Source organism: Cucumis sativus, chromosome 7 (assembly GCF_000004075.3).
Source record: "Cucumis sativus cultivar 9930 chromosome 7, Cucumber_9930_V3, whole genome shotgun sequence".
Taxonomy (NCBI): Eukaryota; Viridiplantae; Streptophyta; class Magnoliopsida; order Cucurbitales; family Cucurbitaceae; genus Cucumis; species Cucumis sativus.
The window spans coordinates 20,171,995-20,198,532 of NC_026661.2; the positions used below are offsets into that span (position 1 = coordinate 20,171,995).

General features: G+C 33.6%; 5 protein-coding genes across 6 annotated transcripts; 2 read left to right on the top strand and 3 right to left on the bottom strand.

Moving 5' to 3' along the window:
- Positions 1-1,881: 1,881 nt before the first annotated feature.
- On the bottom strand, positions 1,882-4,762 carry LOC101216292. Of its 2 annotated transcripts, none has more exons than XR_004218252.1 (2): positions 4,445-4,762; positions 1,882-2,386 (listed from the first exon to the last, which is right to left on the bottom strand). XR_004218252.1 is itself a non-coding variant. In XM_011661190.2 (2 exons), the coding sequence occupies exon 2, from the start codon at positions 2,356-2,358 to the stop codon at positions 2,077-2,079; it is 282 nt and encodes a 93-aa protein (XP_011659492.1). In that variant the 5' UTR covers positions 2,359-2,386; positions 4,001-4,430; the 3' UTR covers positions 1,882-2,076. The 2 variants fall into 2 exon arrangements, 1 of the variants encoding a protein (XP_011659492.1); XM_011661190.2 differs by lacking the exon at positions 4,445-4,762 and adding an exon at positions 4,001-4,430.
- A 2,100-nt stretch (positions 4,763-6,862) lies between these two features.
- Positions 6,863-10,307, top strand: LOC101215814 (probable serine incorporator). The gene is made up of 7 exons (XM_011661191.2): positions 6,863-7,018; positions 7,427-7,648; positions 7,842-8,081; positions 8,215-8,326; positions 8,430-8,604; positions 9,052-9,292; positions 9,727-10,307. The coding sequence occupies exons 2-7, from the start codon at positions 7,465-7,467 to the stop codon at positions 10,008-10,010; spliced, it is 1,236 nt and encodes a 411-aa protein (XP_011659493.1). The 5' UTR covers positions 6,863-7,018; positions 7,427-7,464; the 3' UTR covers positions 10,011-10,307.
- Positions 10,308-11,264: 957 nt separating this feature from the next.
- On the top strand, positions 11,265-14,984 carry LOC101215578 (26S proteasome regulatory subunit 7). Its single transcript, XM_004135835.3, has 10 exons — positions 11,265-11,474; positions 12,090-12,171; positions 12,277-12,368; positions 12,448-12,525; positions 12,740-12,801; positions 12,979-13,123; positions 13,252-13,470; positions 13,575-13,756; positions 13,969-14,144; positions 14,434-14,984. The coding sequence occupies exons 1-10, from the start codon at positions 11,388-11,390 to the stop codon at positions 14,589-14,591; spliced, it is 1,281 nt and encodes a 426-aa protein (XP_004135883.1). The 5' UTR covers positions 11,265-11,387; the 3' UTR covers positions 14,592-14,984.
- Positions 14,985-16,320: 1,336 nt separating this feature from the next.
- On the bottom strand, positions 16,321-19,813 carry LOC101216056 (pre-mRNA-splicing factor ISY1 homolog). The gene is made up of 2 exons (XM_011661193.2): positions 19,632-19,813; positions 16,321-17,661 (listed from the first exon to the last, which is right to left on the bottom strand). The coding sequence occupies exon 2, from the start codon at positions 17,648-17,650 to the stop codon at positions 16,739-16,741; it is 912 nt and encodes a 303-aa protein (XP_011659495.1). The 5' UTR covers positions 17,651-17,661; positions 19,632-19,813; the 3' UTR covers positions 16,321-16,738.
- A 2,910-nt stretch (positions 19,814-22,723) lies between these two features.
- On the bottom strand, positions 22,724-26,176 carry LOC101214857 (shikimate O-hydroxycinnamoyltransferase). The gene is given in 2 exon segments (NM_001308914.1): positions 22,724-23,608; positions 25,769-26,176. Coding segments are annotated over 2 exon segments (1,293 nt in total).
- Between the last annotated feature and the right edge of the window lie 362 nt (positions 26,177-26,538).

Below are 26,538 nucleotides of genomic sequence, written 5' to 3' on the forward strand. Positions count from 1 at the left end.
TAATATTTGGGGAATTACTAAAATAATTTGCATTCTAAATTCATATTAGTATAATGTACAAATAATTATAATTACATCGTTTGGATTGAAATGGAAGAAAAAAAAAGTACAGAAACTCAATTTTGTTTAAACTATTTTTGGCTTCTAAATATTTTTTTTCTTAAAATAACTTGTTTTATAAATTAAACACTTGAAAATGTAATTTAAATACACCATACAATTTATCATATTAGATAGACATAAACTCCAAAATTTATGTAAGAAAAGTGCATTTTACCTATTTATAGTAATAGTTTTAAAATAAAAACATTTTATCAATTTAGAGTAATAGTTTTAAAATAGAAAAATTGTCCATAGGAGTAAGATTGAGAAAATGTTTACAAAAATAAAGTAAAAAAATATTAGTAGTTTTTTTCTAGTTTGTTTTTTTAATGAAACTGCGAAGACTAAAAAGACGCGTGGGATTGGTTTTTTCTTTTTTTTAATACAATAGTTACAAAAGATTTAAAGTCAAACCTTTAAAAAATGAATTATGTCAATATCACCAAACCAACTCACGTTAATGAATTGTTAACTTTGTTTATATGATATTGATCACAGACAGATTTAGTATAGGTTTAGGGACTTAAGTCTCATCAACTTTATACTGATCTATATATTATTACTAGTAGTTAATCTAGTGCTAAAATTGTCTTTAGCTTCATTTCTAGATCGAGTTTTCTACCATTTACATATTTTTTTTCATATCATTCTTATTGAATTATAAAGATTTTCTTCTAAAAAAATTTAATCCATCACTGATATTGGTTGTTTAAATTATAGTGGGAGTGAGACACAAATATATATATATGTGCAAATATAAAATTGTTCCAACTCAATACATGACTGGGGAATCTATCCAACCACTTTTTAACCTCTTCTTCTTGAAATGCCAACCAATTGTCACGTTCTATGTTTTTATACATTTGAACTACTTTTTTTTCCTTTTCTAGTTCAACGACGTGGAGTTTCAAAAGCTCTTCTACTTTAGCTTAGTTTATAAATTATTGTTTATACAACCATCACATTCATTACCTAAGATAATTGACGTGTTTTATTTAATTTTCTAAGTATTTAATTTTTTAAATAAAAGTCATTTTCAAAATAATTGAAATGTATCTAACTTGTTTATTTAAAACTATTTTTAAATTACATTAAATTAAACTCATTTTTTTACCGTTCAATCAAACTAAATCACAATATAGACATAGAGGACTAGTATGTAATATCAAACATTCTATAGTGAACGTGAGTCCAAATTTTAGCCCATGACAATGTAAATATTACTTCAACTCAATTAATAACTCTCCGTTGAATTTTAGTTAGTTTAAACTTTTGTGTAAAACTTAAAATTTCAAAATTAAACCTTCTAATTGAGTGTATATGCTTAAATCAATTGATTTATGTTTAAACTAGACAAGTATCACATAACTCACGTCTTAGTTGTCGAATATAAATAATATCAATGAATTATATATTTTAAGAGATTGAACATGTTATGAAATGGTTTACACCATCACATCTTAAAATCAACTCCAAAACATATTTTTAATAATAAAAATACTATGACATTTTAAAATCAACTCCAAAACATATTTTTAATAATAAAAATAAATTTGAGGATACAAGAACTATATTTAATAGTGTAAAACTTAACATTAAACTCAATTTGAGTGATAATAGGAAATGTATTTCAAAGTGGTTTGACAGAAGTAACATTTACAAATTTAAATTCACATATCAACCAACACATTTCAGAACTTTAGGAAATAAAGAATTAAATTGGTTTCTGCTTGATAACACAGTTAATTTTCTCATGTACTGAAGAGCATGTACACTATAGATCAGCAAAACACAAGAATGATTGATTAATTCCTTTTTTTCTTCTCGGATATCATGTATAGAGAGTTCGCTTACATCTTACTACACAACCTTGTATGACAGATTAACTAAATTTCATTTTTTTTTAAATCATTCAACCCAAACTTTTAAGAACTACAAACAAAAGACGTGAGCTTTGGATCGAAATCCCAAGTATCAAAGAATTTTCAATTTCCCTTTAGCCATGGAAGTCTTTGCAAGCTCCAGATGACACTGAGCTTTTTGAGTCCCAGTCAGTCCAAAGCAAGAGGAGGAAGAGCCTAAGGTGACAGCAAAGTAAAGGTAAATTGTGCAAAGAAAAGTTAGGAGGACAAGTGCTGTCAGGAGGAAGCGATGTCGTTGCACAAGAGTCGACCAACTACCCAACTCATTTGGAAAGGACTTTCGGAATGACGGGGACCTCCTGTGAGGAGAAGAAAGGACGCTGTCAAGAACCATGGTGCATGATCCAGCTTCCTCAGTCAGCCTGAAATATACACCACAGATTAGACAATTTGCAACACTATCGAAGTTCATATAGCACTAGCAGGGTATGCATCAATTTTGAAAATGAGTAATTGATCTCAGTTTCTAATACTGTTGGTGGTGACTTCACCCATAATAAGACATTTCAAATATGAACACAATTAAAGACCAAACACCCCAAACTTTTCTGGTTTACTCCAGCATAAAGAAGTATAAAATTGAATAAATTTAATGAGAATTTGATAATTCTCCTTTGTCTTCGTAGTAAATAAGAGACTTGGCTGCTCATGGTTATTTTGACTTGGAGAAACTGTTAGAATTCTACTTTGCATTACGATGATACTTTATCCATCTCTCAGCTCTAGTACAAAGAGAGGCAAACAAATGTGACCAAATGACCAACCCTAATGTAGTTCTCCTACGCTTACATTACCAACCGATGTAAGAATGAGGCAACCAACCCTTCCCAAAACATTCTTAGTCAATAGGACTACAATACAAGCCACGAGCAATAGAGAAGTCAAGCCAAATTGGCTATTTTACGTTAAACCCCAAAACTAGCCATCTTATAGAAGGCAACTGCCAAAAGCTTACTCAACAAACAAGAAACTATCATCTATTTCAATACATCATGTACAAGTAATCCAAAAATGCACTTTTGAACACATTAATCAGATCTCTTGGAAAAAATTCAATCTTACGCGTACTATTTTAGGGGTGGTATTTCTATGTCTTGAAGGAAAACAATAGTGTAGAACATTCAACGATATAAACCCAATAAAGTCATCAAAAGAAAAACAGCCGAACAAGCAATTATTTTGATTGTATTGTAGAGAAAGACGATATTTTCGTTTGCACCAATATCATGAGAATGACCTAGATATTAAAAATCCATATTCAAAGAAGTCTAACAAGAAGCAGGCAAGGCATGAAGGTTCAAGAGATGGCTCCAAATTTTTTCCAAGGCAGTGACAAGCAAACATATGAGTGAAGATCGCTTCGCTATAACATGAAATTAACACAACCCACTCATATAACTCTTCTTGTTGTAACTTACTTTCTACAACTCATTCCATCGAAAATCAAATTCAATCAGGATACCTTCAGAAATTTCAAGAATATATAGGCCAAGTTTTGCATAATAGCAGTAGAAATGAAAGAAAAAAAATGACAACATAAAAAGAGAAGTTGTGGAAAAGCACCTTAATTATTTGATTATACACAGGTATATTGCATTCAATTAGCTAATGTTATTGCTTAAAACGTCTCATAATTCATAAATAAGGATGCATATTTAATTACTCATTAATTGTCAGAAGATGAAAACGGACCAGAAAAAGTGCCCAAAACTCAGATGTACCTAACCCGGTACATTTTTCCTCGTTGCAGTTAAAACGGATGGTTGACTTGAGATTGAACGTTCTTGGCTAATTAATGTAAGCAGGTCCTATGTTTCTGTCCTTTTAGTTAATTCATTTAATAAATAATACAAAATTGCTTCTTTCTTGTCCAAAAAAAATAATAAAGAACACTAAAATACTGACATTTTAAGCAGCACAAAGTTAAAGAGGTTTTTTCTTTTTGTTGGTAAAGGAAGGAAGGTTATGTCAATTACCCTTAGGCAGCTAACAGGAAATTCTTCCTCCGTCTTCCCAAATTAATCCCAACTCTACCATTTTGGAGTTTTAACTCTCAAATTCTTCCTTCCAAGCCCAAAAGAACATAAAGAACATAAAGAACAAAGCAAATGAAGAACAATAGGTGAATTACACAAAACAAAACTGATGAGATACGCTGGCCTCAGAAGATTTTATTCTCAATTTTGCATCAAAAGCAGATCGAGACACATTATCTTATAACACCCACAACAACAATCAATCCCTTCACTAGAAGGCTGTAAGCAAATTACACAGCTCTGATCTAAACCCCAGCCAAATTCCCCAATGAATTCCATCAAAACAACAAACATTATACACAGCCAAACTCCAACAAAAACCAACCCCTGTCGAGGAAATATCAAGCGATAAACACCAAAATAGAGAGATAGAAAGGGACTTACAAAAATCAAAACCTGACAACAACCCAACACGAGAATGAAGATGAATTAAACTTAAGGAGCTGAAAGATGATTGTTGTTGTGCTTATCTGTTTCGACACGCCTCGACTCCGGGAAAAAAGCTGCCCGAAAGGCCTTTCCACGCGGTCTCCACAGTTGGAAAGCTTTGTAGAGGGAAAAAGTGTTGGAATAATATATAGAGAGAGAGAGAAAAAGCGGGTGAGTGGGTCATGAGTGGTAGCTATGTAAATCGGCCCCTTTAGATGGTGGCTCTTCGATGGGGCCTAAGGCCGCCATTAGAACCATTATTGGACGGTTGATTTTCGGTTCCGTTCGTGAATTGTAATTGTGATCAAGAATTTGCCTTTCTTTCTCATTTTCAGCCAAACCTTGTTGACGGGCATCTATGTCGAAGGAACAAATGCATGAAAGGAAAAGAAATGCATTAGATGAGATTCGAATCGAAACTAGAGAGGATTAAACGTGCATTTATTAAATTGATTCTCTCCATGTACTACATAAAAAGCCTAGTAAGCCTAATGTTCGAATATTATTGTTCATTGAATTAACAATGACTCGTTCATAAATTTTATGTGTGAAACTATATAATAAACACACAACAAATTGTTTAAAAACATTTTTATCTTTATCCTTCAAACACTATGGTTTGAACAGGTAACCATCTACATAAAATGAAGCATGTTTTAAATGTTATATTCTAACTAATTATGAAATTCTTTAAACCAAAATGTCGTCTCTACTCCGTCACAAATTTCATAAACAATATAAGTATTATGATTTATCAAATTGAAAAATATTTAAACTAAAAATACTAAAAATAATTTGAAAATATGCTATCCGAACTTCATCTTGAATAATATAATTATATTCATAAATTACAGTTTTTACACCAAGTTTTCCTAAATTGATTTATGTATAAAATCTATCGGAACCATACGTCTCTTTTTCTAAAACGATGACTTTATAGTCTCTATTATTGTTTTTCTTTTTAAATAAAATTTTGTATTGATACGTTTACTTTACAAAATCAATATTAAACAATATAAGTATTATGATTTATCAAATTGAAAAATATTTAAATTAAAAATATTAAGAATAATTTGAACTTACGGGTGAATTGATATGATGGGTATATTCTATCGATGAACAAATATATATATATATATATATACATATATACATAAGCCGTGTAAATGTGAATTAAAAAATTGCATTAAAAGAACAATGCATTTTTCATTGCGAAATTGCATTAGATGGTACAAAAAATAAAAAATCTCATAACACCTATTTTTTTATATTGTAGATTTGGCAAATATGACGGTAATCTACTACTTTAAAATTGTTATTTTTACAATTTTAAAAATGTCAGTGATGTGGACTCTATTATTATATTTTTTTTTTCTATTTTTGCATACTTTCCTTTTTCAATGAATGTTGTTGAGATAGTGGATGTCTATGTTGCGTTATGAAACAAATTAGGGTTTTATCGTGACTTGGTAATTATGACGTGGGGTGCAATCACTTCACTACATCCATATTTTGTTTAAAATAAAACATTATTTAATATATGTTGTAATATGGCACATTAAAATACAAAATTGATAACGTTAGGAGGAGCATGTGTCCCTAACCCCTACGTAAATTCACCATAAATCTGTCGACGGTGATGTGGGAATGCCTGTAAGAACTTAAATGGAGTTCTTAAATTTATTCCAAGTGCATGTATATTAAGAAAGTAAAAAGTTATTAAGATGAAAATGCATTTTCCTTTGTTGTTGCAAATATCTATAAATGTTGTTTTATACATATATCTTGGTAATGTACATCAATCATGACATAAAACTAAAAATTTGGTCACAATTAATTACAAAATGAATAAGTTGTATCAACGAGTCTATTATATAGTTGTTGTACTTTAATGTACGAAAATCGTTTATATTTAGTGGATCTATTAAGTAAGTATATTATGTTATTCTCATAAAAAGTAAAAATATTGCATAACTTCGAAGTGTGATCATCAAAGTGTCGGTCGTGGAATGAGTTTTTTTCATTAATATAGTTTGGATCAATATTTTGTTTATATTTTATTTAGTTGTCAATTAAATTATCTCTGTCAACTACAGAAGCAGCTTAGGAGAAAGAAGAGGACGATGTACATTTTTTATACATATTTTGGTGTGAATATATTTTAATGTCACAAATTGCTATTTTTTAATACCGATAAACTGATTTATTAAAAGTATATAACTAAATTTGTACATTAGAAATTATAAAAATTAAAATTGAACCAACTTTAATGGGTAAGAAGTGAAAACCATATTTTTAACAAATGTAATAGACCGGCCGAACCCACGGTTCTTCTCGAATCCGGTCGAGTCACTAATCAAAGACAAGAGCGGCGTAAAGGGATCGTCAATTGGAATGAAAGGGAAAAGGAGACCAATCCATCGACGAATTACATAACCGAAGTCAGTCTCGAATCTCGATCTCTCATACGATTGTTCGGGTTGCTTGGTGTTTGATCCTGGGAATTTTCTCCTCCAAATCTATTCCAAGGTAATTCCGCGATCAATTTCTCGTATTGATGGTTTTTTTGTGCTTTCGTTTTACTTGTGCACAGCGAAGAAAAACCCTCGAGGTTTCAATGATCACGGAAAATTTGAATAAGATGATTTGGGTTTTGGTTTAAGTTGACCAGAGGATTTTTTCATTGAATTTTCATGGTTGTTTCTATTATTGCTTAATACGAACATCTTGATCATTTTTCTGGAGCTAAATAATTGCTCGGTTATGGAGAGTTAGGTTTATTGGAATTGGATATATATATGTATACATATATATATATCTTTCATTAATTGTAAGTTAGTTGTATGCTTTAGGGATTTTCTTCCTTTACATATTGATAAAATTGTTGAGAGTATTAGAATTTGATCTTCTATTGAGTTGGGTCTGGTTCATTTGCAGATAAACTTTTAAACCGGTGGCTGTGTGAGGAAACAAAGATGTGGGCAGCTTCTTGCCTTGCGTCGTGCTGTGCAGCTTGCGCATGTGATGCATGCCGTACGGTTGTTTCCAGTATTAGCCGAAGGTCTGCAAGGATTGCATACTGTGGCCTCTTTGCTCTCTCTTTGATTGTTTCTTGGATTCTCAGAGAGGTCGCTGCTCCCCTTCTGGAGAAGATCCCTTGTAAGTCATCAAATTTGTAGTTTGCTATTCAATTTGTACTAAGGGGTACTTGCTTCTCTAAACCATTATTGTATAATAGTGAAATATTGTCAGTTTTAAAAGAACTTCGTTCTGTCTCCAAAGAAATCACATAGCTGGCTTGACTGATACCTTCATGCGCCGTAACAGTTTTTTGTTGTTTGTCTTCTTTCAGGGATTAATACTTTCCATGAAACACCTAGCCGAGATTGGTTTCAAACTGATGCAGTCTTGCGAGTTAGCTTGGGAAATTTTCTCTTCTTCACCATTCTATCTGTAATGATGGTTGGTGTAAAAAGTCAAAGAGATCCCCGGGATAATATTCACCATGGTGGATGGATGGTGAAGGTGATTTGTTGGTTCCTTCTGGTGGTACTAATGTTTTTCGTTCCCAATGAGATTATTACCTTTTATGGTAAGAAATTATTTCATGTCAGAAATTAGAATGATGTTTTACAGTGATTGTTCAGTTTCTGTTGGTTTGTGATTTAAGATTATTTTCCTTTTTTCTTTCTTTAAAATGACATTATCGTAATTTGCATTTGCAGAGTCTATATCAAAGTTTGGCTCAGGATTGTTTCTTCTCGTTCAAGTTGTTCTTTTGCTGGATTTCGTTCATAGATGGAATGACACCTGGGTTGGATATGACGAGCAGTTTTGGTTTGTCGAATTCTATCTTCTTCTCTTGTGCCTTCCTATTCTCTTTTCTCAGTTCTTCTTTCTAGGTTTATAAATAACATTTAAGTTTCCCTATTCTTTTTAGGTACATTGCATTATTTGTTGTTTCACTTTTCTGTTATGTGGCAACGTTTGTCTCGTCTGGACTTCTCTTCCATTGGTTCACACCGGCAGGGCATGATTGTGGGCTCAACACCTTCTTTATTGTGATGACCCTAATTTTTGCATTTATTTTCACAGTTGTTGCACTGCACCCAGCAGTAAGTATTTTCCTCCCTCTTCATCTCATTTTTTTCCTGTCCTATAAATTAGAACTAATTTCTTCTCGTTTTGCCTCAAGTTATGGGAAGCTGTAATTAAAAAGGTCTTCATACAGTTGATAATATATCTAGCAAACAATGAAGTTGTACTATGACACGGATTGCATTGTTTGTCTATTGATATTTGGCAACTTACCAGTCTTTGTTGACGTAATAATGGCCTTGTAATGGACAATGATAACCTACTATAATAACAGTATATCACAATGTAGAAACTAGAAAGTATGATACACCTGCGATACACACACGCACGCACACATATATATTTTCACTGTTTTGGTGTTATCTTCAAGTATCATGTGCCCATGGGTTTTTTTTCCTTCCAAATACTAAGTGTCTAGATTTTCTTTTTGTTTCTTATGACTTTCATCTTGATGAAAAACACAGGTTGGTGGCAGTGTTTTACCTGCATCGGTCATATCGCTATACTGCATGTATCTCTGTTATAGTGGACTTGCTAGTGAACCAAGAGACTATGAATGCAATGGTCTCCACAAACATTCCAAAGCTGTTTCCACAGGCACTCTTTCCTTGGGTCTTCTCACGACTGTTCTATCAGTAGTCTATTCTGCTGTTCGTGCTGGTTCTTCTACAACCTTGCTTTCCCCACCAAGTTCACCCCGTGCAGGTAGGGGTCATCTAATTTATTTTACATTTTTTTTCTTTCTGGATTTCACAGTTCTGAAACACACAATATTATGCTGCGGATCCACAAAACTGGCAAATGTTGAACTTAGGAGGGTTTCTTTTTAAAAAACGAGAACTTTGGAGGTTTCTATTAACTATGTCCAGAGAATTGTGAATGATACTAATTTAACAGTAAGCAAGATGTGATTAGGTGTACTGCCTTCCATCTGCTGGACATTGTAGCCCCTTTTAAAGCTGTTCATGACTTTTGTCTATGGCATCTCGTATATTAATCTTGGACTGTTGAAATCTCTTGTGGGACGTGTCTTGAATCTCCATCTCAAGTTTGGAGGGAGATTTTTTTCTCCACTTTGTATCCTCTCGTATATTAAGTTTATTAGGTGTGACATTTTTTACTCTCTATCAAATGGGCAGGAAAGCCATTGCTTCCACTGGAGAAAGCAGATGAACACGAGGAAAAAGAAAAGTCAAAGCCAGTTACATATTCATATTCATTTTTCCACATCATCTTCTCTCTTGCTAGTATGTACTCAGCAATGCTCCTGACTGGGTGGACCACCTCTGTTGGCGGGAGCGGCAGATTGGTTGATGTCGGCTGGGCTTCCGTGTGGGTTCGTGTTGTGACTGGTTGGGCCACTGCAGCATTGTTCATCTGGTCTTTGATTGCCCCTGTTCTGTTCCCAGACCGGGACTTCTGAGTGCTTATTCATTGAACTGTGGAAAATATTTGGTGATGTTAATGTGTCCGAACTCTTAAGTAGATATTATATCAATCACTTATCATGTGCTTAGGAAATTTCCAATCTGTATATGTAGAGCCTGAAGGATGGCTGGCTATATAAGCCTGGACTTTAACTTGTTTGGAAGATATTGTCTTGATTGCATATGATGAATGAAGAAAGTTGTAATATAGAACTCCAAAAAGTGATTGATCGTAGACGCGAAAGGGCCTTTAAATAACATGTTTTTAACAAACTTGATTTTATAAGTTTAAATTCTAAAATGTTTCACACATACACCTCATTTACATGTTAAGTTGTAACAATTGATGGATTAGCTAGTGTTATATTTATTGAATTATTGTGTTGTTATATGTGTTGATTTCTGTTTAGGTTTTGTACCGTGGCTATCTCAAACGTCGCCAATTGATTGGGCAATAACAACATAGGTGGAAGAAATGGTAGTTACAGCTAAATTAAACTCGTGCTTACATGATTGATTCTAACTAAAATTTATTCTTTAAAGTTATAAAATTTGTTATCCCATAGAAAAATAGTTTTCATGGATATATCATTCTATATTTCTTGTCAAACATCTACTATTAGTAAACCATTTGAATGTGTCAAAAGTTATTTTTTATTTTAAGATAACTTACTTTTAAAGTTAAACATTTGAAAAGTTGAACATGCATTCTTGATCAAGTCAAGCTAATGTTGATGCTGGTTTTGTCATGAAAATTTATAGTAAACGATAAAAGTATTTAATTGTTTATAAAATAAAGTAAAATTTTATATTATATATCTTGACAAACTTTTATTAGAGAGATAATTTTTTTCTTTTTACTATATTTTATAAATATTCGTACTCATCTCACTATATTTGAGAACTTTTGTTCTGTTATTGTTTTTATCTATATATATAAATGCAATTGTCCTTACATCAAGTGGAAGCTTCGAAAAATTAGTCCACAGAGTTAAAAGGTGTTCGATATTAGAAAAACAATAATAAACAAAAGAAATGGTCAATTTCAAATATAGAAAGAAAAAAAGTTTTATTTACAAAATAGTGAAAAATATAATAAATTTTCTTTTCATATATTTTATTGTAAATAGTTTTATTTTTTCTATATAAATAGTCTCAAGTTTCGTCTAACGATTTTCGCAAAGCAAACCATGGTGTCCAATTGGGCTGGCCCAATAGATAAGCCCAATAACCGACCCATTATAAGGAGGTCTAAGAGACATCATCGCACATTTCGAGCTTTTGCCTTTCTTCATCAGTTGTCTTCGTCCGCAAGAAAATCACAAAGTTGCAGAATCCTTACTTCGGAGTTCCAGCTCTAAATTTTCAGTCTAATGGCGCCCGACCCCGAGGATGAGATCAAGGACGAGAAAAACCCCCGCCCTCTCGATGAGGACGATATTGCTCTTCTAAAGACCTATGTATGCTCATCTATCCGAACTTATTTCTTTTTTACTTTATAAACCCTAAATTCGTGACCTATTTTACTGCCTATTTCCTGATTTGTACCTCATTTTTATGTTCTTATCTCCTCATCGGATTAGATCCAGCGACTTAAGTAGAATCTCGTTGCTTATGACCTGTGCTCTTAGCTAATCAAGTGTTTTGAATGAACCATGTGATTAGTTTTGATGATTTCTCGACCCGGTTTTACTGTGGGTGTTCTTTCACCTGGGGGAATTTTAAATTTCAAGTAAATTGATGTTTAGGAGAGGATTTCCTCATTTCACTTGGTGCCTGGGTTGAAATGTCTGGATAGTGTGGGAATTCATGGGGGGTGCCATCTGAAGGCAATACGATAGTTTATGCACCACTGAGCATCTTACCTACATGTTCGGGTCAGCTTGTCCATATAGTTAGGGTCCTCTAAAACTCGATTTTCTTTCTATCCAAGGAACTATGTGCAGTGGGTCTTATTACGAGGCGCATTTTTAAGAGAGTGGAATGTCAGATTGTTACTTTCAGTTTTTTAGGTTTATCTCAGAGCGTAGTTTTGGTGTATGCTCGGTTTTGCTTACCATCATCCTCTTTTGCAGGGGTTGGGACCTTATTCAACCTATATCAAGAAGGTAGAGAAAGAAATCAAGGATATGGCAAAGAAGGTCAATGATTTATGTGGTATGTGTAGCTTCAAGTTCTATATTAGAAACCAGCACGTGTATGTTGCTTTGTATATGTGAATAATCAATTTGAAACAAAATATCTGCATGGATTGCATCACAGGCATTAAGGAGTCCGATACAGGTTTAGCAGCTCCAAGCCAATGGGATCTTGTATCTGATAAGCAAATGATGCAGGAAGAGCAGCCTCTTCAGGTGCGATTTCAATCAGGTTTGGATGACTCTTTTTGGAGGGTATTTAGTTTCTGATGCTGTCAAATGTTTTGTCAATCAGGTGGCAAGATGCACAAAGATCATCAATCCAAATTCTGAAGATGCGAAATATGTTATTAATGTCAAGCAAATTGCCAAGGTTAGTTATCACTTGTGTAGTATGATGCACTCTTAATTCAGTCAAGGCATTGGTTTAAAGGGTGGTTGGGTAGGAAAGGGGAAAAGAGGGACTTGTTTTTTGTGGTCTTACTTCATGATTTTCATTTGTAGTTTAGACTTTAAGAGTTTATTAACTACAATTATTCATCAATCCTGCAGTGGTTGTCTAACTTCTTTTATATTTTGTTATGTAGTTTGTTGTTGGACTTGGCGACAAAGTTTCACCAACAGATATTGAAGAAGGCATGCGTGTAGGGTAGGTTTTCGGCACTCTTTACAGATTATTCTTGTCATCTTCATCATCATTCTTTGTTGTTATAAGTTGATTGTTTAGGGATGGTTAAATATGAGATGCATCTGCTTCTTTGAAAAATGTTCTTGCCTTTGGTGGCCTTTGGGCATTTAAATGTTGACATTTATTCTGCTCTTGCAGTGTTGATAGAAATAAATATCAGATTCAAATTCCTTTACCTCCCAAAATTGATCCAAGTGTGACCATGATGACGGTGGAAGAAAAACCTGATGTCACCTACAACGATGTTGGTGGATGTAAGGAGCAAATAGAGAAAATGCGAGAGGTGTGTTGAAAATTTTATTTGCATTTTCCCTCTTATGTAACTTACAGATTTGCCTGAGTTTTGTAATTCTTAGAAACCCAAGTTTTTTTTACTGTTGTGCTATTTTGTATCTGAAATCTCATTTGTAGGTTGTTGAGTTACCTATGCTTCACCCCGAGAAATTTGTAAAGCTTGGAATTGATCCTCCAAAAGGAGTTCTTTGCTATGGTCCCCCTGGAACGGGCAAAACTCTTCTAGCTCGAGCTGTAGCTAACAGAACAGATGCCTGCTTTATTCGTGTTATTGGGAGTGAACTTGTTCAAAAATACGTTGGTGAGGGGGCTCGGATGGTCAGAGAACTATTTCAGGTTGACTGTTACTTTATATGTAGTAGTTTATCTTAGTACATGTGATAAATAAATGGTATTCATGCTTTTGCATCATTACTTATATTTCTCCTTTTGCACTCTAGATGGCACGTTCCAAAAAGGCTTGCATAGTGTTTTTTGATGAAGTTGATGCCATAGGAGGTGCTCGATTTGATGATGGTGTTGGTGGTGACAACGAGGTCCAACGTACCATGCTTGAAATTGTGAATCAACTAGATGGCTTTGATGCCCGTGGAAACATCAAAGTTCTAATGGCAACTAATAGGTTAGTCATTTTATTAGTGGTTCTGGTTATTTAACAGCAAGTAATGTCTTCCTCATATCTCAAACTCTCTACGGGGTTGAATCTGCATTTGTCATCTGCTAGCCACTTTGGTTCTTAATTGCAAAATGAATGAGGGAAAGTCCTTGACCTATGTTTAAAATTAATGACATGCTTGTGAAATGAACCGTAACTAATTTTCATCTCACTTTCAGGCCTGATACACTTGATCCAGCTCTGTTACGACCTGGAAGGCTTGATCGTAAGGTTGAGTTTGGGCTTCCTGATTTGGAGAGTAGGACACAGATCTTTAAAATCCATACAAGGACCATGAATTGTGAGAGGGACATCCGATTCGAACTCTTGGCTAGGCTTTGCCCGAATTCTACAGGTTGAAACTTGCAACATACATTACCTTTTTTCATCTCATATTTTTAATGAAATTTTATATATCCATCTTGGATAAAAGATGGTGTCCGTTGTACTAGAAATCATATATACATCTTCCATTAGCATCATCTCATGTTTCTTGTTCCTGCCTCCGATCACCAAACTTGAATCTTAGGCTACATATCCTTACCTCTAAACCACACACATATATACATGCGCACACACACGTTTCAAGCATACTCACGTAGGCATTTTTATTTTTCTGAATACAATTCCACTTTTTCTATCAGGGGCCGATATCAGGAGTGTCTGCACAGAAGCTGGAATGTATGCCATCCGAGCTCGAAGGAAGACTGTGACAGAGAAGGACTTCCTTGACGCAGTGAACAAGGTGATTAAAGGATATCAAAAGTTCAGTGCAACCCCCAAGTACATGGTCTACAATTAAGGCTGAAGTTTCTTCCTTTTCCTTTCGGAATAGAAAACATGAGGAGATGTACCAAAGTATCAATCATTTTATCTTCTGTACAACCTAAACTTCAGGGCCTATTTTCTTCCCCATCATGTAGCAGAACACCCTTGTTCCTTTGTTTGCATAATTGTGATTTTTGGTATAACTTTTTTTTTTGTGGGCACTTACTTGATTTATCATCGATTTATTGGGCCAAACCCGAGCAACAGGATTTTGTTGTTAAAGACCATTTATCTAATTGATCGTATGCTCGGTAGGAACGTGATTGCCCATCCAAGTGCCATAGGTTCTTGAAAATCAATTTTTCATAATGTGCTTTTGCCATTGAAAAGACCTACTGTTGATGTTAATTTTATTCCTTTCCTCCTACGAAAGGAGATTCTTTCGTCAACTTATTATTTAAAAAAAGTATTTATTCGACTTTAGGTTTGTATTTAGTGCCATTGAAGGCTGAACTTTCGATTTAATATATTTTTATATGAACTTTGATGTTTAAATTTTATTGATGGAGAAGACCTAAGGTTTTGTGCCTATAATCTGAAGTCTTAAGTCTTGGCAAACGTTGAAGTTTAAGAAAGACCTAATTGTGTATATGTCTCATTTTAAAGGTCCAAAATGGCAGAGGATCTAATTTAATTTTTTAAAAAAGAAACAGAAAGTGTCTCTTTATTGATGTCTTGACTCCGTGAAGTTACTGCAGTGTCTTTTTTTCCTTCACATTTTCTTTCTTCGTTTTATTCTCCCTTTGCGTCTTTTTCTCCTACACGATGAGTCCATACAACCAACTCTGATGAAGAGAGAACGGAAGAGTGAGGGAGAGAGACACTCTGATGAAGAGAGAACGGAAGAGTGAGGGAGAGAGACACGAAGAGCTATGGGAGAGTGTTAGTGTGTGAGAGTGAGACCATAAAATAGACGAGACAAACAAAAATGAGATTTTGATGAAAGCGCTACCATTTTGAGTGAGACTTCTTTTTCTCGTGCACAATGTTTTCGGGTAATTTTATACGAATGTAACATCAATAAAGGGTCATTTAACATTTCTTTCAAAATCTGAATCATTTGACATTTTTTCCTCAATTTTTGTGTCATTTATATGTCAGATTTTACTTGTATGTTTTTCTCTCTCTAAAATTATCTTATTAAAAGGATAATTATTGTATAACAATTTCAGGGATAATAGTCAAGTTTATGGCTATATTTTTTTCAAAAAAATTGCTAATATAAAGAAGTCTATCCAAAGTAAATTTTCTTCTATCATTGGTAAACCGATACTTGCATCATGAGTTGGTGAGTCATAGTCTTAACATCCAACTAAGAGGTAATAAGTTCAATCCAGGCTGAAAATTAATTTCTGAATTTTCTTTACACCAAAATGTCCTAGGAATAGGAATAGGAATAGGCAGAATATAAAAAAAAAAAAACCAATACTTACAATATTTTGGATAGAATCTAACAGATTTTGTTGTAAAATATTGTTATACATGCTAAATACTTTGAATCTAATTCTAATTGGTGCAGACCATTGTTAAAAATAAAAGAAATAGTGGACCAAAGTTCTTAATCTTCCAATATTTCGTGGTTAGATGTTTTGACCAAAGTATTCTTAAATACTTTCTAAAAGCATTCGTTGTTATATGGTTGTATGTTTTCGCTAGACGTTTCATGCACCTAAAAGTAATAGAATGGGAAGTCAACATTCTGCTTGGAGAAAACTTGTTTCTAAACCCGAAAGAAGCAAAATGGAAATACAAAGAACCTTATGGAAAGAGCCTAAATATGTGTCTTTATCTAAATGTAAATCAACTCTTGAGAGAGCGGCTCCCAAAACATCTCTCAAAGTTACATCAGTTTGGAAAATTCAAACATCCTATTATCTAAGGTTTTACATCAGTTATCAACGTTGATTGTATCTCTAAGAGATGTTTAAACCAAAAATATAGAGAGATCTGAACAAACATTACAACTTAGTTCCTCATATACCTCGATTTTTGCATCACTCTGCTTGATTCCAGAATATGACTTTGCCATTTGACCACAGAAGCTGTGTGTGATGCATAGTATAGGCATGGAGAATTTGAGTAAGGAAAATAGATTAAACAAATCTATGACGATTTTGGGAGTTATCTTTGTATATTGAGCATGGATTTGGCTTCACTCTGTTCCTCTAAAAGCATATCACTCGCATACTTACTCAACAGTTCCATCTTCTTCTTCTCCAATACCATCTTCTCAATCTCCTTTTCATCAGGTAATGGCACATGCACCACAAATTCCCTCTCCTTGTCCAAATTCTCCTTCATTTCCCTCTCTCTTTTCCTCTCTTCTTCAACAACCTCTTCCTCTTCTTCAAACAGTACCTCCTTTGCTGCAACATTCACCACGCTGGCTACCTCCCCGCTCTTTACTGCCCTCTTTGCTTCTTTCCTAATCTCTTCCATTCTTTGCCACTCTTCAACTGCCTCAGCTCTCATTCGCTCTTCACTTGGACCTTCCACTCTTTCCAAAACCCCATCCTCATCGTCCCTGTAGCCATAGTAGCTTGCGTCGATCCTCTTGTATATGTCATAACGAGTCCTGCGCTTCCGCAGTTCAGGTGGCTTCTCAAATAATTCCCTAACACCTGGTAACTTCTTTGCAGCACCAAAATACCGATATCCAGGACCACGACCACTGGGGTTTGGTACATCAACAATATTCCCATCTAAATCAGTCATTTTGGCCGAGTGTTTGGTATAATTGGGGCCACCAAGCTCAATTATACGACGCTCCCAATGTGACTTCTCTCTAATGAGCTTGTTAATCTCATCATTGAGATCACGCAAACGGTGCTCACCAAGGCCTTCGTTTTGGATCTCTGCAACCTTGCGACCAATCTCACGCATGATCTGTTGACGCCATTTGTCAGCTTCTGCAAGGTCACGACATTCAGAGGCAAGGTAGGGTCGACGTTCCTTGGGTTTCTTCTTCTCCTCAGCTTTTAAGGCTATAAAACGATTCAGCATAGACTGTGCTTTCTCCTCATTTCGAGCCATCGTATCCTACCCTACAAATACACCAAAAACTAGGAAAAATTAGCCTTCTCTGATAAGGAAGAACTGGGCTTCCTCTCTAAACTCAACGAGGGAACAAAGTTCCAAATGGACTATCATTTATCCTAATTCAAAGGAAATTCCAAAGATGGGCTCTCTGGCTGTACCTCTACAAAAAACAGTATAAGACTATCAATCCCCCAAAACCTAAGTAAAGATTCAAACTAAGAAAAGAATACCTGCATCTAGCAGTAGTTAGAAACTGGCTAATAAAAGAAATTCCAACCAACCTATAATGCTGTATAATGCAGCAACTTGGATACAGAAGGTTTTTTTTTCCCTACAGAATGGTATTTCTTAGACAATTGTAACAGAACCAATCTGATAGAACTGGGATTATCTATTTACCCTTTAGGTCAAAATGCCAAGGACGCCAAGGCTACCTCCCTTCAAATGCTCTGATAGCTACACTCGATACAGTGCAAAAAGATGAACAAGACTCCCCTCCCCAGACTTAAAAAAAGCCTAATTCATAACAAACTGAATCTTATAAAGGGGCCCACATAATTCTTTTTATTCTATAAGAAACAAGTATATTCAAATAACAAAATAGAACAACCTAAGGGCGAGGGACAAGAGGGCCCTCCCCGGAAGAAGCTAAGGAACTAAGAAATGATAGCCATCCGATTGTTGAAAATCATTGAAAGGCTATAATTACAAAAGTGTTTGGTGTAATTCGTACTCCACCAAGAAGCTGTGTGTTGTACCACAGTCCAAAAAGAATCAAAAGAATTATATCTATCTTCAAAAATTCTACTATTCCTTTCTTTCCAATTGTCCACATAATTCTATAATGCTTTACTTGCTCTCTCTTTTTCTCTTTCTCATATACCGCCTAATAATGTCTATCGCAATCACCAAGAACCAGTTTTTCCATGTCAATTTTTTCAAGGAAAATAACAGTTTAGAATTTCACTAAAAAAATAAAAACAGAGAACTCATCGATGAACTATATGGAAAAAGAATTGTTAAACCAACCAAAAGTTAAAAAAATAGTCAGTATCTCAAAAGAAAAAGAAAAAGAAAAAAAAAAGGATAGTCATCATGCATTTGTTTCAGTTCATTTCATCAATAATTGTTCCATCACCTTGACAGCCCAAAATATATTTGTTATCTGTGATCCGAGATCAGATCCATTCATTGCTAGACCAAAACTGGCATACAGCTTTGAGTTCAACTAAAATTATAGACTTTATAGGCAACATATTTCCAAAGCAACCCATTCAATAAATAAGATCAAAGTAAATTTGTTCGACTGTGGTGACAAAACAGCTAAATCTCAGTCACCACAACTTGCATGCACGCTCACACACTTACAGCTTCATGTCAATAGCATGCATCCTCTCAGTTCTAAGGCAGGTAAATCAACGACGAAATGAAAATGTAGAAATATTTTACAGCTAAAGAACTATTAATTAGAGAAATTTTTAGCCAGCGACATTAGCAATTGACTATCTAGCTTTCAGTGAAACATAACACCAAATATAGCTGTATACACACATGAATCCACTGACCAAATGACATACAAATAATCAAAGTAAACAACATTGTATGAATGAATTGAAAACCGAATATCAAATAGACAAGAAACTTGACCTCAAATCTGAAAAATAACATCAAGAAATCGATACATAAAAAGAAATAACCACTGTCAGAACCTACAAACATCATAGCGTAAGCACAACCACGAGGTATATGAAACCATAGCTGATATTCAGACCGAGAGAGAGATGTTAGGAGCCTAGCGAATAGAGGTGAAGAAAGAAAGCAGAAACACCGAAAAACTAGAGACATTGCGATGAAGTATAAAAGTGCCGCCGCTAGGGTTTATCAATCAGTCATCTATGATTTAAAAGTCGAAATCGAAGAGCAATTCGAATGGAAAAAAATTACAGAAATAAAAATAAAGCTGAAGAAAACCTACCTGCAGCAGAATAATTTAACCGTCGAACAATATCCTGACCAAAATTTGGCCGACGAGTAGCACCGGAAGAAACCTCGATTCCTTTTCTTCCTCCTTAGACGGTGAAATGGCAATAGGCAGCCTCGAACTAGAAGCTCTAACTTTAGCACGCCGAGCGCAAACCCAATCTAAAATTAATAATATTGGAAATATATATTTTTCCGCAGAGTTTGCAAAAGTAGAAAATAAAAATGATAATATTTATTATGAGCGATTCTTTTTTTTTTTTTTTTTTTTTTTGTAATTTCCCTATTTTTTCATTGTTGGATTTTTAATTTATTTTAATTTTAATTTATACTTTTCACAATGTTAAACGTTTAGTTATTTTAAATTTGATTTACAATATTATATATTAATGTTTCTATTTAGTTCTTACATTTCATAGATCTTCTATTTAGTTCCTACATTATCTTAAATTTGTCAATTTACATTGATGAAAAAAAAAATAAGTATCAGTAAAATTTTAGGATTAAAAATGCAAATATTGAAATTTAGAAATTCAATTGAATGAAAGCTCAAAACAAGTAAAATAGTACTATTTTGAGACGTAATAGCTAAATTGAAATTAAGCTTAAAATTAACGAGCAATTGTGTAACATTTCGATATCTAAAAAACACAGAAAGTTTCTTAATAATGAAAAAATAAAAATAATAAGAATGAAAAGAGGTTGGGCTCGAGTGTATACGTTCTTTAGTAAGTTGGGCTGCAATAAGGTTTTGGGCCTCAAACAAAGAAAATCAAACATGAAGCAACAATATTTTTGTAATAGATTAATAGCAAAATTGTATATATCAACTTGAAAAATGATAAAGAAAACTGAAAATAAAAATAAGAAACATAGCTGCCAGCCTCTTTTTTTATAACTATATTAAATTTGAATATACCTTGATGGTAAGATAATTCATATATTCCAACTACAACATATTTGAATAGCTCCAAATTAGAGTATGATATCACAAATTTTACAAAAAGAAAAAAAAAATATTTTGCTTGGTGAAAAGGCAACGCCTTAAGGCTAAGAAGAGTCTAAAAAAGGAATAAATTGGGCCAAAGCATAAAATTTTACGTCAAAAGCTTCAAGGGTTTCTTAATTTGTTTATTTTACCAAATTATTAATAGATAAGCATTTGACGTCACAAGTGATTGAATTTCTCCCAATGTAAATTAAGATTTTGTTTAATGGTCTATAGGAATTTTTTAATTAGATTTAATAAAAATAGATTATAGTGTTTTTTGGGAAATGAATAAATAAAGGAAGTAATGTATAGAAAACAAAAGGTTAAAAATAGGTATTAGAACAGATAAGGACTAAGACATTTCTTACTCTTCCCTTTGAAAAGTCGGTCCCAACCATCCAAGTTAAGTTTCAAGTTAAGTAAATTAGAAAACACTTTTGCTAAATAACATTTTTGTTTCTAAATTTTATACTATTTATTCTTTTTATTTCTTAGTAATTTTTAATGTTACACCATTACTTATTGACAAATATATATATATTGTATTATAGATATTACATAAATATATAGTTGTTTGTTATTTAATCAAGTAATCTGACTTATACACACTTAAGTCATGTGTCATGTAACCTACCTCGTGCTTGTTAAATTGCTTATAAATAGTGACATTTGATAGAGTAGTAAGATATACTCGTGTTTCAGAAAAATTCAATGAAATTGGAGAAGGTGGAGAAATGTTTTTTTTTAGAATTTCCTAATTTTCTTGTTTATTTATTTATATGTTATATTTTATTATTTTAATATTGTATTTTCTCGGTGTTTGTCCACTGTTTTTACAGCATCTTGTAAATTTTAGTGGGGAGAGGATTTGTCTAAATATAACTGTTAATGTGAAATTATGAGACCAACCACAAATAGTGTTGTATTATCTCTCAAATTAACGATAAAATTATAAATCATTAACGTGTTTACCAAAGCAAAATTGAATACATAAATCGGTGAATATTGACCATATTAATATTTTCATATATCCATGAAATTGAATTAAATAGTTTGGTCCAATTTAAAATTACTATGTAGGTTTTCAAAGGAAGCCCAAGAAATAGACTTAATTAATAGAATTAATTTACTATAAAACTCTACAAAAATAGATGAGTTATTTTCATATGAAAAGTTTGAAATTTTATTTTCCAGAGAAGTAAAGAGAATTTTCTACGATCAAAACACTTCTTAACTCATAAATACCCGAGTTTTTTTAAATCATTCAAGCGATAGAGAACTAAAATATCAAATTTTAGAAATCAAACCACACCATATCAAAATGTTCCTCCAAAAATCTTGTTTAAACAACTGATTAGAAAGGAAAAAAAAAAACCTCGAAAATTATTATTTTTTTCAGTTTTAGATATCCAAATCCTACAAGTTTTATACAAATGTTATAATAACAAACATAATGTTCACATAAGCCATTCTACTAATATAAAATTAAAAGTTCAAAATTCACTCACATATGACATGAAAACATAGCAATTTATTTTTCAAATAATTGAAAATTTATGAAACACCAACTCCAAGTTAAAAAATACATTTAACAATTCTATATGATTAATGTGGTCCTGTGAGTAAAGCCATGGAAGGTCCCCTCTCTAATCATATATTTATTTTCACTAAACAATAATTCCATTATTAAAATTATTATTTATTTTTTGAAAGGATATTATTCATTAACTTTAAAAAAAGCCAATTAAAGAAAAAAGATTTGTCTTTAAATAAAAACAAAATTGAAGTGTATATGATGGACAATTTCAATCAATTATTGAAACAATGCAATCATATACACTTTTGAAAATTAAATTTAAAGAAACAAATCAAGTATATATAAACTTTATAACGTTAGGATCAAATTATTAATTCCAAGTCTTCATCCACAGTATATATTATTACTAAATCGTAAGGTCTTTACAATTAAACAACTACATCATTAAACTAGAAATTTAAAAGTCCCCAAAAGAAAAGTTTAGAAAAACCGATTCCGGCAAACTTCCTCCGCCGTGCCGGAAAGAAAACCCCACCGAACTCTGTTTCATTCACCCTTTTCAAATATCAAAGAACAGCTTCTCAAACACCTTCATATGTCGATTCTGTAGTGAAATCGCCACCGACAAACTGCCATCGTCGGAAGCACTCGGGATTATAAACGACAATCCCTCGTATGCGATTCCGCCGGGGCCCATAAAAATAGGCCGGCCCCACCCAAAATCGGCGTCGTGAATAGGCAGCCGGACCCAGCTTGTGATTCCCAAGTTAGGGCATCGGAACGTATGAGCACCACGGACCAACGCCGATATATTCGGCTGAATCTCGAGATAATCCAAAGCCGATCTCAAATAATCGTTGTCCATCCGAGTCAAGGCGTCGTGGATTTTGCTGGCGGCGAACCACGTCGGATTCGACATTAGTTCCCCGGCGACGGCGAGCGGCGTCGTTGTGAAGATGACATTGCCGAAGTAGCCGTTGGGTAGCGGCGGGCGCAACCGGGCACGGCCGTCAGTGGCGATATAAAGCTTAGTGTCTTGATCTTCCGGGAGTTCACGCGCCTTGCACGTACTGCGCCATACGTGGCCGGAGAGCATCTCGTAGGAGCTGTAGTTGATGGTGTTGCCGTTTTCTTTGGACTTGGCTTTGAGTAAATTAAGCTGTTCCCGGGTGAATTTGAAAATGGAGACGGTGGTTCCTTCCGGGTCGGCTTGGACCGGGTTTTTCATGGGTGGTGCCGGTTGGTATTCGACATGTCGAAAGGCTGGTTGAGGTGGGTCGCGTGCGCGGAGGAGGGTCCGGTCGATGTAAGGTTGTAGCATGAGGTCGAGGCCACGCGACATGTCGGACCACGTATTGACGAAGTGGAGACCGGAGTATCCATCAGCTACATGGTGTTGCATTCCAACGCCGAGGGAAACGCCCCCACACTTGAAGTATGTCACCTAAACACAACAAAAACAAACCCAAATTCAGAAACGATTGAAATTAAAATTAATTACTCTCATCAATACCTACCAACAATAAATTAAAATATTAACAACAAAAAGAGTTGATGTAAATGTTTATTATTTCATAGTAACGTTTATAGTGTGTTTTAATTTCTAGAACAAGGAAGTAATAAGTACTAAGGTCACTTGAAAAATTAGTTCTGACTTTACAGCCAACAATGATGAATAATTACGCAAATGGAAACAAATAAATTAAATAATTAAAGTTTGGTTGGTTTGGTTGGTTTGAATTTTATTGTCCTACAATGGTAAAATTCAAAAAGTAGGTTTGTTTAAAGTAAATTATTTTTGTTAAAGAAAACCTTTCTTAAGTAAAGTTAGTGTGGGCAAAATTTTAGTATACGTAGTCTAAATATGGTAGAAATTTAATTGGGTTGAATATTTTAAATTTAGAAACAGTAGATATACCATATTTAGATATAAATAATTTTACATGATCGACATGATTTATCTTTGACCTTTAACCACTGTGGTTAAAGATATTAGGCCAAAAGTACAAATGTTTAGTCTTACAAAATTATGAAATTTAGATATTTACATAGTTGTGTTGTCCACGCCAAACAGAAAATAAACTTAACAATAAATATTACACTTTTCCCTATTCCCACCATGACCAAACCATGTCTTAAAATTAAATAAAGTTTGGAAATGAAAACATTAAATCATTAATATAATAAAAAGTATATTGAAAGCAAAAAGTCTTTGCTGGGTGGTTTGTATTTAATCATTCCACCCAAGTAAACTTGTAAGCTGACGATTCAAGGGAATCATATTGCAAAATTTCTAAACAAAATCAATTTGTTTATTTCCCAAATCATTAGCTATCAGTTGTACCAAGTCAATGGAATTCTCTCTTTTTTTTTTCTTCTTCTTGTTCAAGTCAACAAAGAAATTCCCTAAATCCACAGCCGCAAGCTTCTATGCAATCATTACGTGTAAAGTTAAATTACAAATTTATCCCTCCATTTATTTGGTTTCTAAACTCAATTTTGAAACAAATCTCAACTTCTTAAATTTGGTATCCAATTGAATCTATAAAGACTTTTTTCATTTTAAAGTTTTTTCTATCTTTAAATTTTTTTAGTTATCAATACACAAAAAGGAAATTATAAATGATATTTTCCTGCCATATTTATAAATAAACCATTTTCGAAAAACCATTTACTACAAAATTCGAGACTAATTTTATTATTCAACTTTTTTCTTAAATATTAGAAAAATGTTAGGTAAAACGGTTCATTTACCCAATTTAAAAGCCATAAAATTCGTCTTTTTTTTTAAGAATACTGTAGCGTTCAAAGTTACTGTAGGATCATTCAAAGTTTATTGTGTACAAATGTACAGAAAAATCATTTAGATTGAAAAATCATTTAAATTTGACTATCTAATTATAAAGTAAATTTGACTATCTAATTATAAAGAATAACAAAATCTAAAATTTTCAATTGTGTAACACGAATCTTAAAAATAGATTTTGACAGTCAGATCCAAATGATAATCTAAAATTTCCAATATAGTACCACAAATCTTTAAAATAAATTTTGATAGTCAAATCTAAATGAAAATGTAAAAAATAACAGTTAAATTTGCACTTTGTGTGACAATTAATCATCAATCATTTTTTTTAATTTTGCACTTTGTGTGAGAATTAATCATGGATCATTTTTTTAATTTTTGTGTGACAATTAATCAGGGATCAATTTTGTATTTTCCATCGTGGCTTTAGGTTTTTTGTTGGGCTTGTAGCTTTTTTGTTTTTGGAGTTATTATATATTGGGTAAATATTTGTATATTTTTTTAAAAGACTCCAATAGCTTACTAGTTTATTTAAGTAAGATTTCTATTCTTGTTGACAGAAAAAATGAAATAGTTAAGAAAATAATAAAAAAGGAAAAAACGGCAAACAAAAAACAGAAAAGGAAACCAAAAACAAGAAAAGCCAAATACAAACTACAGAGCTCCTCTATCACAGACTACTTCGTCTCGACCATTATTTCATTTATTTCTAACCAAACTAAACCAACAAAATCCTAATTCAATTTTCTTTCAAATAAAAAAACAATTTAAACTCAAGGCAAGGATTGTATTGAATACCTGCAACACCAGCAAAGGATACGACTCAATTCCACCGGAGTAATCGACGGCCGGAATAAGCTGCCGAAGCTGCAACGTCGGCGCAAAATCACCAAAATCGTCAATAACCGCCGTGGTCTCAGCCTCAACAAGAAGCACACCTTCGGCATTACAATAGATCTCGATTCGACCGTCTTCATCGCGTCTCAACCGTCCAGCCATTGGATAAAACGGAACCAGCGCCTTGCTTAGACCTTCCTTGAGAACTTCGGCGTCAAAGAAATTAGAGTCGCCGGTAGGTCGGTAGAAGTAGACGCTCGGTGTATGCATGCTCGGAACCACGAGGTCGACGTTGGAATTCCAGAGACTCCTATGCGGCGTCTCCTCCGCGGGAGTCACCATAGTCGAATCCTTGATGGTGATAATCATCTCGATGGACTGAGAAGAGAAATTAGGAAGGAAAATAAAATGGAGATAAATTGGGAGTGAGTTTTAGGGAGAAATGAAATCGCCCTGAGATTGTATGAAATTGTGAGTGTATAAATAGGAGAAGGAGGGAAACGGGAAGAGACGGTGATCCACCTACCGCAATCACCAGTAAGGGCGTTTGTTAACCCGACACGTGTCATTTCTTTTTTATATAAGCGGTTTCCGTAGAGAGAAATATAGAGCGGGGGAGTTGGTAAGACAGCAACCTAACACCGCACCCACTTCAAAACGCTGCGTTTATGCTCCACATAAAACGCTTTTTTTTCTTTCAAATTTGTTAAAAGTACTTAAATCTCAATTGT